This window comes from Capronia epimyces (assembly GCF_000585565.1).
Source record: "Capronia epimyces CBS 606.96 chromosome Unknown aczIQ-supercont1.5, whole genome shotgun sequence".
In the NCBI taxonomy this organism is placed as follows: domain Eukaryota; kingdom Fungi; phylum Ascomycota; class Eurotiomycetes; order Chaetothyriales; family Herpotrichiellaceae; genus Capronia; species Capronia epimyces.
The window spans coordinates 1,139,816-1,151,880 of NW_006912908.1; the positions used below are offsets into that span (position 1 = coordinate 1,139,816).

The 12,065-nt window shown below is 52.5% G+C and overlaps 4 protein-coding genes across 4 annotated transcripts; 1 reads left to right on the top strand and 3 right to left on the bottom strand.

Moving 5' to 3' along the window:
- Nucleotides 1–328: 328 nt before the first annotated feature.
- A1O3_06342 (uncharacterized protein) lies at nt 329–3,075 on the bottom strand (the record flags this gene model as incomplete). The annotated part of the gene is made up of 2 exons (XM_007736462.1): nt 329–474; nt 630–3,075. The coding sequence occupies 2 exons, from the start codon at nt 3,073–3,075 to the stop codon at nt 329–331; spliced, it is 2,592 nt and encodes an 863-aa protein (XP_007734652.1).
- Nucleotides 3,076–4,507: 1,432 nt separating this feature from the next.
- On the bottom strand, nt 4,508–8,212 carry A1O3_06343 (uncharacterized protein; the record flags this gene model as incomplete). The annotated part of the gene is made up of 1 exon (XM_007736463.1): nt 4,508–8,212. One exon carries the CDS (start codon nt 8,210–8,212, stop codon nt 4,508–4,510), a length of 3,705 nt encoding a protein of 1,234 aa, XP_007734653.1.
- A 584-nt stretch (nt 8,213–8,796) lies between these two features.
- A1O3_06344 (uncharacterized protein) lies at nt 8,797–9,336 on the top strand (the record flags this gene model as incomplete). Its single annotated transcript, XM_007736464.1, has 1 exon — nt 8,797–9,336. One exon carries the CDS (start codon nt 8,797–8,799, stop codon nt 9,334–9,336), a length of 540 nt encoding a protein of 179 aa, XP_007734654.1.
- A 323-nt stretch (nt 9,337–9,659) lies between these two features.
- On the bottom strand, nt 9,660–11,930 carry A1O3_06345 (uncharacterized protein; the record flags this gene model as incomplete). The annotated part of the gene is made up of 2 exons (XM_007736465.1): nt 9,660–11,824; nt 11,879–11,930. The coding sequence occupies 2 exons, from the start codon at nt 11,928–11,930 to the stop codon at nt 9,660–9,662; spliced, it is 2,217 nt and encodes a 738-aa protein (XP_007734655.1).
- Between the last annotated feature and the right edge of the window lie 135 nt (nt 11,931–12,065).

A 12,065-nucleotide genomic window follows, 5' to 3' on the forward strand; every position in this document is an offset into this window, starting at 1 on the left:
CACAAGCACGAGATTGCGATTTCCCTTTCTGCTATTTCATGCCATTCCATGCATAACCACTATACTATCACTGCAAAAGACCGGGTCGATGAGAGATTTAATGTCCCCCATCGTTATAGTTATGCATAGTCCATGTCACAAGGGTACATCGCACGCCGTGTATGGTATTGAAAAAAGTACTGGGTCTCTCTCTATACGGCTCTCTGACAGGCCGTCTCAACGCCAAAACGCAAATCCCAGTCTCAACTCCTAAACGCAAATCCAACTATCCTTTACGCCGAACTTGCAAGTCTAGATGAAGCTCAAACAAGTATCTCAGGCGCCTCTTTTATAGACCTGTAGCCACCATCAAGCCATAGCCCACCGTTATAACGACGCCAAACGTGAGGAGCGATGACGGAATGCCGCGGGTCAGGAAGTGCTTGACGTGGAGATATCGCACGCCTGTTTCGGGGACTTCCATCATGATTGCGGCTGGATTGGCACAAGTCATTAGTATGTGTCCCTAGATGCCTGGTATAAAGCCCTCGAAGAGGAATAATTCACAGCAATTGCACAAGGCTCAGGAAAGGGACAGTGAGGAGGGCTGGACGAAATTTGAAAAAGAAAAAGAAAAGGGAGATACTCACTCATGTTTGGAAACCCCGAAGTAGGCAGCCCCATAGCAGCACTACACATCAACGCACTGCCCATCACCAGTAGGTTCGGATGAGGTTCCTTCATACTCGCCCCAACCTGTTGTACGAGCGGGAGGATGATCAGAGCCGCCACGGTATGAGAGATAAATGTGGCAACAACGAGCACGAGAGCTGCAAAGACCACGAGAACACCGTACACCGACAAATCCTCCACGTTCTCGATAATACTTTTGGCGATCGTGTGTAGAAGACCTGACGAGGACACGGCACGGCCCAGACTCAAACCTCCGGCAGCCAGAATAATGATCGTCCATAGGAAATTGTTGAAGTCTTCTTTGGTCAAGATACCCGTGCCGAAGAAGAGAACCATGGGGATGATGGCGATGACGCCCATGTCGCCAAATATCCCTTCCAATTGGTGAGAAGTACACCAGAGCACGATCGTGACTAGAGTGACCGAGATGATGAAATATTGGACGCCGTTGAGTTTGTCTTTCATCGGTCGTATGGGGACAATGGTCGTACCTCGTCCTGGCTTGAACGAAACGAGTAACAGAAGCCAGATGAGCACGATGCTGATGATGCACACGGGCAAGGCGACGAAGAACCAGACGCCCCAGCTCGGACTAGGCTTCATGTTTTGCAACGCAATGATGTTCTGGGGTGATGCGATCGGGGAGGCTGCGCCGCCGATATTCGACGCCAATGCTATGCCCAGGATCAGAGCCTTGGACATGTTGCTGTCTGCGGGTAGATTGCGCAGCATTGGCTGGATGATGCTGAAGCACAGCACAGGCGCGGCGACATTCGAGATCCACATGCTCAAAAACATGCCGACGAACATGTTCGTAATGAGCACAGTCCTGGCCTTGGTGCCGGCTTTGCTCAGAACGAAAGTGGCCATCATCTTTGCGATGTGATATTTGGAGAGCGCGGCCGCGATGGTGAAGCCGCCGAGCAGCAACATTATGACCGGTGTCCACATGGCGGCGAAAACAGCCTTGGTCGCTGCTTTCGAGTCGAGTCGTTGATGAGGTTTGTCGTCGGATCGCATGATTCGCAGGACCACCACCAGGAATGGGATGAGCAATGAGGTGACAAAAAGAGGAATCACCTCGGTCGCCCAAAGCAGCGAAACAAAGATGAGCATGGCGAAACAGTTCTGCTGTTCCGGTTTCTTCAGGATAGGAACGAAAAGTAACAGCAGGAAGATGGCTAGAGTGGTGACCAGAGTAAAGAACGTCGAGCTGAACAGCCACCTTGGACACCTGTATCGCCCAACCGGTGTCACAATCTCCTTTGACTCGGATGCATCTCGATCGCCTTGCAACCGGACCCGTGAAGGATCCTGCCCTCCTCCGAGAAGGGTTTGTCTGATGCCGAGGTTTGCAGCTTGTGCCTTTCGCTCAATCCCAATCATCTCTCGCCAGACGGTGTTCCGCTCCCATACGACATGCTCGCGGAGATGAAGTCGAAGTTCCCTTCGAGCCATGTCCTGGTCGCCTTTCGTCACAATATCTGCATACACCTTCTCTACCTTTGCGATGTTCTCCTCAAGATGACCCAAGGTGGCTTCCTGGAAGGGGTACGATGGATTAACCACTTTCTCCATGTAGTTCTTCCTGATATCCCGATTGCACACCTTGTCGTACTTTTTGGTGGCCTTTTTGAACCCAGTCTGGTTGAGTTGGATGAAAGATTTCAGTTCGCACAACGAGACGTACAGACTGATTGCCCTCTTCTTCAGAGTAATGCCCGAATCATACAAGGCCGATACTTGACCGGGGTCGTTGGCATCCAGCTCGAGCGCGAGACTCGGTCTCCTTCTCAGGAAGGAAGGGGAGGTATCTGGTGCTCGGAGATCTTCGCGAGACTCGGCCATGCCAGAGAGATCGGGTGTAGTCTGAAACGCACTCTTACTCCTTGGCTTCATTGAAGGCTTCTTCTTGAGCATGGCCGCGCTGTCTTCAGCGTCACTATCGCTGTCGTCTTCCAATTCTGGCTCTTCGAAGCTCACACTCATGGTGGACCTCCTCCTCTTTCGCCGAAATGGGGCGTTGAAGACACTCTGCGACCGGCTCATTCTGCGCTGATTTTCCGTGTCGACAACATCGTCCATATTGACATCTTGCGTCTCGGCCTCGTAATCTTGTGCGTCCTTCAAGAACTGATCGAGCTCGCCGAAAATTTCGAGCTCTTTCAACCGGTAGAAGGAGCACACTTTGTCCAGTTCCGAGTCAAGCATGCGCTTGAAGGTGGTATCAGGGTCGAGCGACCCACCAAGTAGTGAGGTGTTTTCTTCATCTTGTGCTTCTCCCTGCGGTTTATTGATCTGTCTCTCCAGAGAATAGATGAGCTTCTTCAAGTTGCTGTAGGATATGTAGTTACTGCTCCAGTCCGGAACAGCGTTGAACTGGATGCTGTGTGAGAACTTCATTTCTTCTCTCTCGGCTAGTTCTTCGAGTTTTAGGAGTCGCTTTCGGAGTCGCTGTGAAACTCCGTCTCTGTCGGAGGATGGGGACGGGTAGCTGCCGTCAAAGGTCTCAAGTTCGATTGAGGGAAGAGGTGGCGGCGCTGTGCGAGACCAAAGGGAACGAGGATTAGGGTACTGATGACCGTCTGGGGTACGAGGCTGTCTCCCGCGCATCCGACATGGAGAGAGCGAAGCCCTTCTGAGCAGGGCGCGGGGCCGGGATTGAACTTCTGAGCTTTTTGGCTCCTGAGAAGACTGAGAGGGGCCGTCGGGCGTCACAGTCTGGCAAACAAACTCAGAGGGAACGAAAGTGGTTTAGCTATGAGCGGGCTTGGAATCAGGCATCTCTGGCCGAAGCGAGTGTAATTAGTACCTTTGTACGGACGACAAGTGATAAGTGGCCCCAGACGATGCCACGAGAAGCCGGGGCGTGGACAGAGGCGCCCTGTCCTACCACAGGTGCCAAAGCGCGGATGACCCGGGTTGTACAGGGATCACATGGGGACAGCAAGGTACCGTTAGCAGCCTCCCTGCCTCAGGTACCTTAAGGTTTATGTATGTAGGAGGTACCTGCCTACAAGCTTGGGGGGAGGGGCTTAGGAGGCCTGTTAGCCTACATAAGCCGTGGGGGGCGTGCTCAAGACCCTCCATGCCATTCGCCCGCCAGCGACGGCTTAAGGCTCCTTACCTACACAGCAGGCTTGGCTCGACTCGACTGCCTGAACTTTGAAGCATTCGTTCAAGTTTGGTTACGGGTTACACGTCCAATTTATAAGGGCTCAGGCCTCGAGGGCAGTATTGGTATGTAGTACGTAACCCTTAAAAGGGTGGTAAGGGTACGAAGCCTCAATCTCAAATGCTTCTCCTTCGCCGGGCCGGGCGTCGCCAATCCCAACCATGTCGACAGGCAGAGATGTGCTCCTCCCTACCTACTCAGCCTTGCCCATCTCCGTTCCCCGGTCCACGAAGTCCATCTCTACTTGATCTCTACTTGATGTCCCTTGATATGGGACCGTACGATTGATTGGCTTAGGACAAATTGCTGGCTGGCTGTTCATTTCTCATTATCTGGGCCCTTGGGCTACCGTGGAGTGACATTGCAGAGTAAGAAGTTGACCAGGAGGTCCAACGAACCTCCTCGCACTCCAAGATTATTAATATTCAGGGTTTGTCAGGCTTCCTTCTGACATCGGACGACTCTGAGCATGTCCTGTGGCAAACCATACGAAAGAGAATTGATGTAATTTATTGAGATGCAAAAGCGCAGCCCAAGGATTTGACTACCTTCACTCTGCGAAGAGGTTCTCATGCAGCCAACGCCCATCTCATGGCTTATTCAGCTCATCCACAACGGCCGTAATGTCGTGAGTAGACAGAAATGCACGGAAAGCCACTCCTAGGATAGATCAAAGCCGGCGCCGGCGTTGACCGCATACAAGAGCTTCTCCTTGACTGTCTCCAGCTCTCCGTATCTTGGTAGCTTGAGGAGATTGACACAAGTGCTGGCGCTCGGCAGACGAGTCTGGTCATCACTCGAGTCACGGATGCTAAACTTGGGGTTTAAATGGCTGAACCCAAGCAGCGGCGCTCTGGATGAACTCGTCACGAACTTGAGGACTTTCCTTCTGTCTTCATCTGAACACTCCTGCATGGCTTGCCAGAACAGTTGGACGGTTGGGTGCTCTCGGCCATCGTCGCCGATTGTATAGACACCGCCGTACTGTGTGTTTCGGCGCAAATCGTCAACGTCAAGTTCAGAGTTGTCTCCACCCACGAGCTTCTGTAGCTCTTTTTGGTTAAACATGGCAAGCCACATTGGCTGGATGATTTGACCCAATCCCTTGAGGAACGCGTCGGTAACGGCCTTTGGTTGCTGCTGAAGCCTGTATCTGACAATGCGGTCAATATACAGGGGTCGATTGGAGTTCGTTACCGGCGTGTTGGCTCCGTTCGGAATCAATTCTGTGGTGATGGTACGGGTGATCTCCTTCCCATTCTCCTTCCCAACACTTACGGTGTCTGTGACTGTGAAATCGAGTGCGAAATCGGCCTCCACATTCCCCGGGTAATTTTTCAGTTTCAGAAGTCCGTTGTATAATTCTTCGTCAAACTCCCGGACGTCGTTGATGGTGGCTCGATAGGCAGACTCGTTCGAGCCCACAGTGGTACCGCCAGTCAAAGCCCACTTTAGCAGGAAAAAGCCGGCAAAGTTGACGTCGATAAGGATTCCCTCGTACAGGCACTTTCCCACGATGCGGCCCAAGAATTGAAAGTGCCGAAGAAATTCGGCCATGGGATGATCAAATCCTCCCGTACCGGGCATCATGCCTAAATGCTTTAGATATTCCGCAGTTTCTTGGTAGACTAACGGATTCGGATATAGGTAGCCCTGTCTATTCTGCTTGAACATGCTGAGTTTGGCCTCTGGATCGAGAGCTTCGCTAGTCACGCTCATCAAGAACTCCTTCGTGACACCCCCACCGTCGATCCCGGCCTCGGGACTGTTAAATTTGTCGATGAATGTGATCTGGATCGGTTCCTTGAGTGCTTCTCCAAGAGGGTAGAAAGCCTCATACGCGTCTTCAAAGACACTATCGCGGTGGATCTCAGCATGATGTCGGCTTATAATATCAAGTCCGCGAGGACGGCCGTCGACATCTCTTCCTTGGGTGCTGGTTGCTACACGCATTCGCCAACTATCAGGATCGACAGCGCCGTCACGTCGACGAACTTGGTCGCGGTAGACAAATTCACGGAAGATCTGGACTCGTGTTTCGAACAGAATAAAGAACGGCAGATTGCGAAGTATTTCCAGCCGAGGTGCGAGCGACTCAAGCAGTCTTTTCTTTCTCGCTTGCTGTCGTTGGCGTTCCATGCGGTCGACCATTCGTGAAGCTCTCGTCCGAGGCATATGCGAAGGGCGGATCCCGAACATATTGCTCAGTATAGCGTCGGATGCTCCCTGGCCTGTGGTGAGGTCCATCTCTGCGGCTTTGTCGGATTCATCATTGTCTTCTTCCTCTGTTTCATCTTGGCCAGCAAGCTCATGCCGCTTCTCTTCTTCTGCCACCACGGACGAGATGAAGCCAGTCATGTTAACTTGATTCGTCATTAGCCAGTGGTCAGCAGGCACAAAAGAGCGTCTCGAGTCTCTTTCATGCAGCATTCGCAAGAGGCCGGTAACCAAGCCTTTCAGATACTCTTGGGAGACTCCATTTCCAGTCAACATCTGCTGTTGCTTTTCCGCTTGTTTGTTCGATGACTGACTTGGACTTCCAAACAAGGCCGATAGACTAGCTTCCTCTTCCAGTTCGTTGCTCTGAACCAAGTCGACTGCATGCCAGTATAGGGTGAAGACCAAGTTCTTTAGAAACGTGGTCATCAGTGCAACATCTTCCAGAGGCAGAGCACCCTGTCTTGCCATCAAACTCGTCGGCGCCTCTGGCCCGGCACCAAAGACACGGCGCTTGTCCAATGCGAAGAAATCATCGTCGTCCATGAACTTTAGCACAAAGGTGTAAAGTTCGAGAAAGAGTAGGATTATCCGCCATTCGTCTCGCCAAAGAGCAACCTCCGCCCTAGACAACGGAGCTTGACCGATCTGATTCGTGGCTGGGGCTGCTTCTCTCAGCAGCGAGAGCACATTCCGGTGGTCTTGAACAGTCTTCTTGAACACACTGGTTGCTCGGGCCGTCCTCCAGAAATACTGGATGGTCGATATGTCTGCATCCCCGACAGACGAGACTGAACCTTGGTACAAAATCATTCGTATCTTCTGCGCTCTGGAAGGGAATGCTCTGAGTAAGGAGACTGCGAAATTCGCTAGTCTCTTTGCGGATTCGAACTCCGACCCTCCGCCGCCTGTCCTGGGAGGTATGGGCGTGCTCACTTCATGTAGAACGGCTCGAACATTTTCTTGTTGAGGTATTCTTAGAATCATCTCCCGCACGAATGCTGGTAAAGGTTCAGAATTGTTGCTTTCGCGACCAAACACCTGCTGGTCTGCTGGATCCAGCCTTTCTGCAATGTCATTTGCACATTGCCCTAACAGTGCCGACAATGCTTCGATATATGGATCTTGTCCCCCATATCCTTTTGCGAGAGCATCGTGCATATAGATGAGGTGGGCCAGCTGCCACAATAGTCGGGTAGTGTTTAGCGATTGCTCCGTGTCCTCCTCTGCATCCTCCACTTCCTTCGTAATGGCAGCTGAGAGTTCATCCAAGTCAATGGCCAATGCAAGGTGATTCAGTATATCTCTATCACTGGCAAACGTGTCCTGACTCAAAATTATCCTGGCAAATGCCATGTATGCGGATTGTCGTCCGTGACATGGAGACTTAAGTAGCGTGACTATTGCCTCTGTCGCGCACTCCCGCCATGTAAGCGTATTCTGCGTTCGCAGCACAATCTCAATCACGTCGAAATATGTCGATGCTTCCCTGGCCATGGCGTCGGGCACCATTTCACCGAGCCACATAAGCATCTTTAATAATCGAGGACCATAGGATGTTTTTGCATGGGTTGATTCCCCAGATACCATGCTCTTCAAGTGTCGAGCAACGACTGACGCCAGTGCAGACAGATTGTGTGTCCAGATGTTGTCAAAATCAGGTCGCGAAGGGTGCGTTTCGATAGTTCGTTGCAGTGCCTGTCCAAAGTAAAGCAGTCTGAGTGTGTCCATCTTGTCACGAAGCCTCCCACGCCGGAAATCTTGAGAACTAAGAAGCAGACGTATTTGGAGGAGGAGTAGATTCGGGTCCTGAAACACGGGGATCTCTTCCTTCGCCTCGATGAGGGACCTGTAGTTGAGCGGGCCCGACGACTCTAATCTCTCTTGCTCATTCTCATCCCACAATTGTTTCCAGATTGATTTCTGCTTCCTCCGAGCAGAATACCCCCGCCATAACTTCTGTAAGAGCCTGACGGCATGGAGTCTCTCTCTTTCAAGTTGTCTCTTCAATCGTTCCGCCTGCGCCTGGGCAACAGGGTTCGAACTGGATTGTGAGTTTGATAATGAAGCCCAGGGGTTCAAAGTCTGTCGACCGGAGAGGTTTACTTGTCGTGCCCTGCGAGCGCTCCCCGTGAATGACTGATGCATGGCTTCCACGCGTGTAGGTCCGAGGAGGTCCGGCCTGTGTCCAAGAGGTGGAGGTTGGCTCGGTCGATAAACTTCGGGAAAGGGAGATCGGGGCTATCAACGACGTGAGGAAACATGCCCGCTGCTTCCCGACACAAGAGTGAGGAGGGCCGGCGTACTTTCACAAGGGTCGAGAGAGAAGTAAATGTCGAGCTACAAGGCGGCGAACATGAAAGAGACTACTAGAAGGAAGTGGCGGTCGTCCGCAAGGCTGACCTAATATGTAATTGCGCGGGCTTGCAGCAGATCACGTCGTCCTGCCTGCGGAGATCCGCTTCCTATTCTCCGGACAAGTCTTTCTCCACCACCACCACCACCACCACCACCACTCCTACAGTACGTGTTAACATGACTACGTATTATTGCTGGAGGCTTTCCTACGTTACTTGAGGTTGCTCTCCTCCGCGTCCACATTCGAAGGTCGACGGCGCTAGTCCTCGAGAGTTGTGATTAGCTGCTATCACCGCCGCCTTGGAGAAGGCTTTCCCATGAATTGCTAGCATCTCCTAAAAGCCCAAGCACCCAAGAAGTTTTGAACCGTCGACATGTCCAGCGACATCCTCACCCAGTTGCAAACCTGCTACGACCAACTACTCACTCAATTCTTCTCGACCATCAGCTATTTGTCACAGCGACATCCCCTGGTTGCACCTGATCCAGACCCAAACGACCCCTTCACTTACCCACCCTCCGCGACCACAGCCACGCAGACTCCCGGCGGGGACCAGTCGCAACCACAAGGTTCTGGGCCACAACCGGGGCCCGAAGATACAGATCGCTCCGCGTATCCCTTGCGTCCTGTTCCACCGCAGACTTTTGCCAAGGCGCAACGGGAACTGGCGGAGGACTTGGTGCAGAAGGGGCAGCAAATCGAGCTGCTGATCTCCCGATTACCAGGAATTGGGAGAGGCGAGGAGCAACAGGCGGAAGAAATCAGAGTGCTGGCAGAGAAGGTGAGGGACATGGAGGAGAAGAGGAAGGCCAAGAGAAGGGAGATGAAAGCATACGTGAAACGATTAGACGAGGTCATCATGGGCATGTCACGAAGCATTGATGATTCCAACATCAATGGAGAAACGACCTGAACCCGCCACGAGGAAAGACCAGGGACTTAATGCTTTAACGCACGAGTTTGATCAAAATGAGCATGCGCCAGGAGCGGAGTAGTGTTCGAAAACACGAGACAAAGCAGATCTATTCTTCTCTCGTTCGAGGGTTATCTTCGGTCTCTCCCAACGCCACGCTCTCACAAACGACGGACCATTTCAAACGCCACCAATCTGCCAATGTTAGCCAACCCAAATATCCAATCCAGACCACCTCCCAAAGAGAGACTTGGCTAAACGGTAATTCCCTGTCGACGAAGGCAGGGTCGATATCTCCCAACCGGCTGGATATCGTCACAGCCTTAAACCATCATACTCTGCCGCCGATTTGTGATCCTCTCATTTCTAGCACTGGAACTGACACTCCTGGCCGAATCAGGCTCATCCGTCTCGGCGCGCGTTGCTCTCAACTTAGAACTGACGCTTTGTGAACGCTTCAGATGCTTGTCTTCGATATCGTTCACAGGGTGCTGCCGCAAGCTGGTAGCTGAGCTGGGTCGTGGAAGTTGTCCTTTGAGATTCGACGTTGATTCCGACGTTCTCGAAGCCCTTTTGTCATCACCAGCGGCAGAATTGAGCGAAGAAGCTGACGTTGGCTGAGTGGAATGCCTTCTCCCGATCGCACTCCCAGAAACTTTTCGTTTTGATGTTGCTGCAGATGCAGTCTTCGTGTAGTCTCTAGCGGCGTTCGGACTTTTGGGCTCTTCAATGGGAGAAGCGGTTGGAGGATCGAATATCTTCATTTGATCCACGGCCTTTTCCAGTTCATTGCTGTAACGCTGTCTCCTGTTGATCTGTTTTAGCGGGTTTGCTTCGATGTTTGGGTGCTCTTTATCACGCCTAATTTCTTTCCTCTCCTTATCCCTCAAAGGACTGGTGGGCTCTTCTTTCTTACTTGAAACGGGCATGGCGAGCTCATTCCACCTCTCCCGCTGTTCACTCGTATCCTTCTCCTGCTTGACTTTGATCACCACGTCTTTCGTGTCGATTCCGCTCAGCGCTTCTGATGGCGCTCGGTCAATGCTTGAGCCCCTTGCATGGGCAGATGGAGGATTGTCTTTGTTCTTTGCAAGTCCCTCAACGGCGCCCACCAATTCTTTACCAGGCCTTCTCATCTTATCTCTCAGGTTCGGTTCGGCGTAGCTGACGGCAGCTCGTGCGCGGCGGGACCCTCTGCCAATACTACCGTTCAAGACGTCCTCCACCGAATTCAAAACAGCAGCCTCTTGCGAATGGTGAGTGGGCCTGGCTGATGGCTCGGTTGAGATAGGGGATAGTATGTCGGCCTCCTGTGCGGATGGAGTTTTTGGCGGCAGACTGTGTGGCTCGACTGCTTCGTTGGCATCTAGAACAATACCGGGGACTTCGAACTCTGGTTGAACCCTCCGTTTGCGTGGTGATGCATTCACAGACTGTTTTTGTTCCCCATCTCGATCATCTTTGAGGTTGCCAAATTTCTCGGAGACTTGAACCCTTCTTTTCGTCGGAGAATTCGTGCTCTTAGGAGCAAGAATCTTCCTCGCCCCTCCTGTCGACTTCTGGGGCGAGCTGCCGTCTGTCTCGGTCGGTTTCTCGTTCTCGCGTCCTGGTGCTCTTGTAAACCTGGATGCTTTCTTGATTGAAGCTGGGTTGTTCCAAATCGCCTGTCTCCGTTGGAAGACGAAGTCGTCGTTCTCTCCGGGAGGTAGAGGCACCTGCTCCTCGAGCTCCGTGAGATCTAGCTTCCGTTTCGCTCCTGACTTGAGTAATTGGGGACCGGCTTCAGCAGGCAAAGATGGCTCCGAGACTGGTTCGGTTGGCATATCTTGTAGCAGAGAGCTCGTGCGCCGTTTCCGTCTCTTCTCTGATGCGGCAGGCAACGGCATCGAGTCTTCACTATTGTCGTAGTCAACAGCGCCCGAGGAGCCGAATGCAATTGGTTCGGCCACGTCGAAATGTGCCACCGGTGGCGGACCCAATTCGGGCGACTCAGAAGCCTGCTGCAGAGCTTCTTCATCCCTTATGGCCATGACTTCCGCAGTTTCCAGTGTTCGCCGTGGATAGAGCTTGTCCTCTTGGATGACGGGGAGTCTCCCATCATATGGCTCCCTGTCACTGGCAATTGCTTCTCGCACCGATTGCCTGTTCAACCAACCCTGGTCTGTCGAGTTTCTCGGATCCCGCATGCCACTCTTCCTCCGTCCCTTTTCCGCCGCCTTCTCGGGCAACTGTCCCATCTCTGCAATCAACAGCGACAGCTCGTTGACTTTCCTCTCCATTCTGTCTTTCATATCCAGAATTTCCCGGTTCACATTGTTCGCATTGCGCCATCGGCCCGCCTCAGCCTGCGCGGCGATCGCTTGTTCGCGGAGAGATATGTTCTCGGCAACGAGTCGAGAGATTTCCGTCTCGAGGTTTCGGATGCGTTGGGACTGGGTCGAGTTTACACGAGCTATCTCGCGGTTCTGCCGAATGAAGCGCCGTTTCACTGCATTCTGTCAGCGATCGAGGTCGAAGCTATTTCTGCACGGCAGGAACGTACGCGCATCAATACTTTCAGGAGGAGGAGCAGGGGCATCGTTGAGTCTCGCCATGTCAAGGTTACCAAGTCATGTCACGCCTTCCGCCGATTGCTGTGTCCCGTATATTTCATGCCAAGGTGGAGTGAGGATCTTGGTTTAGAACGCAGCAGATCCGACAGCCCAGGGCAGCACTCAAGGCTACAAATG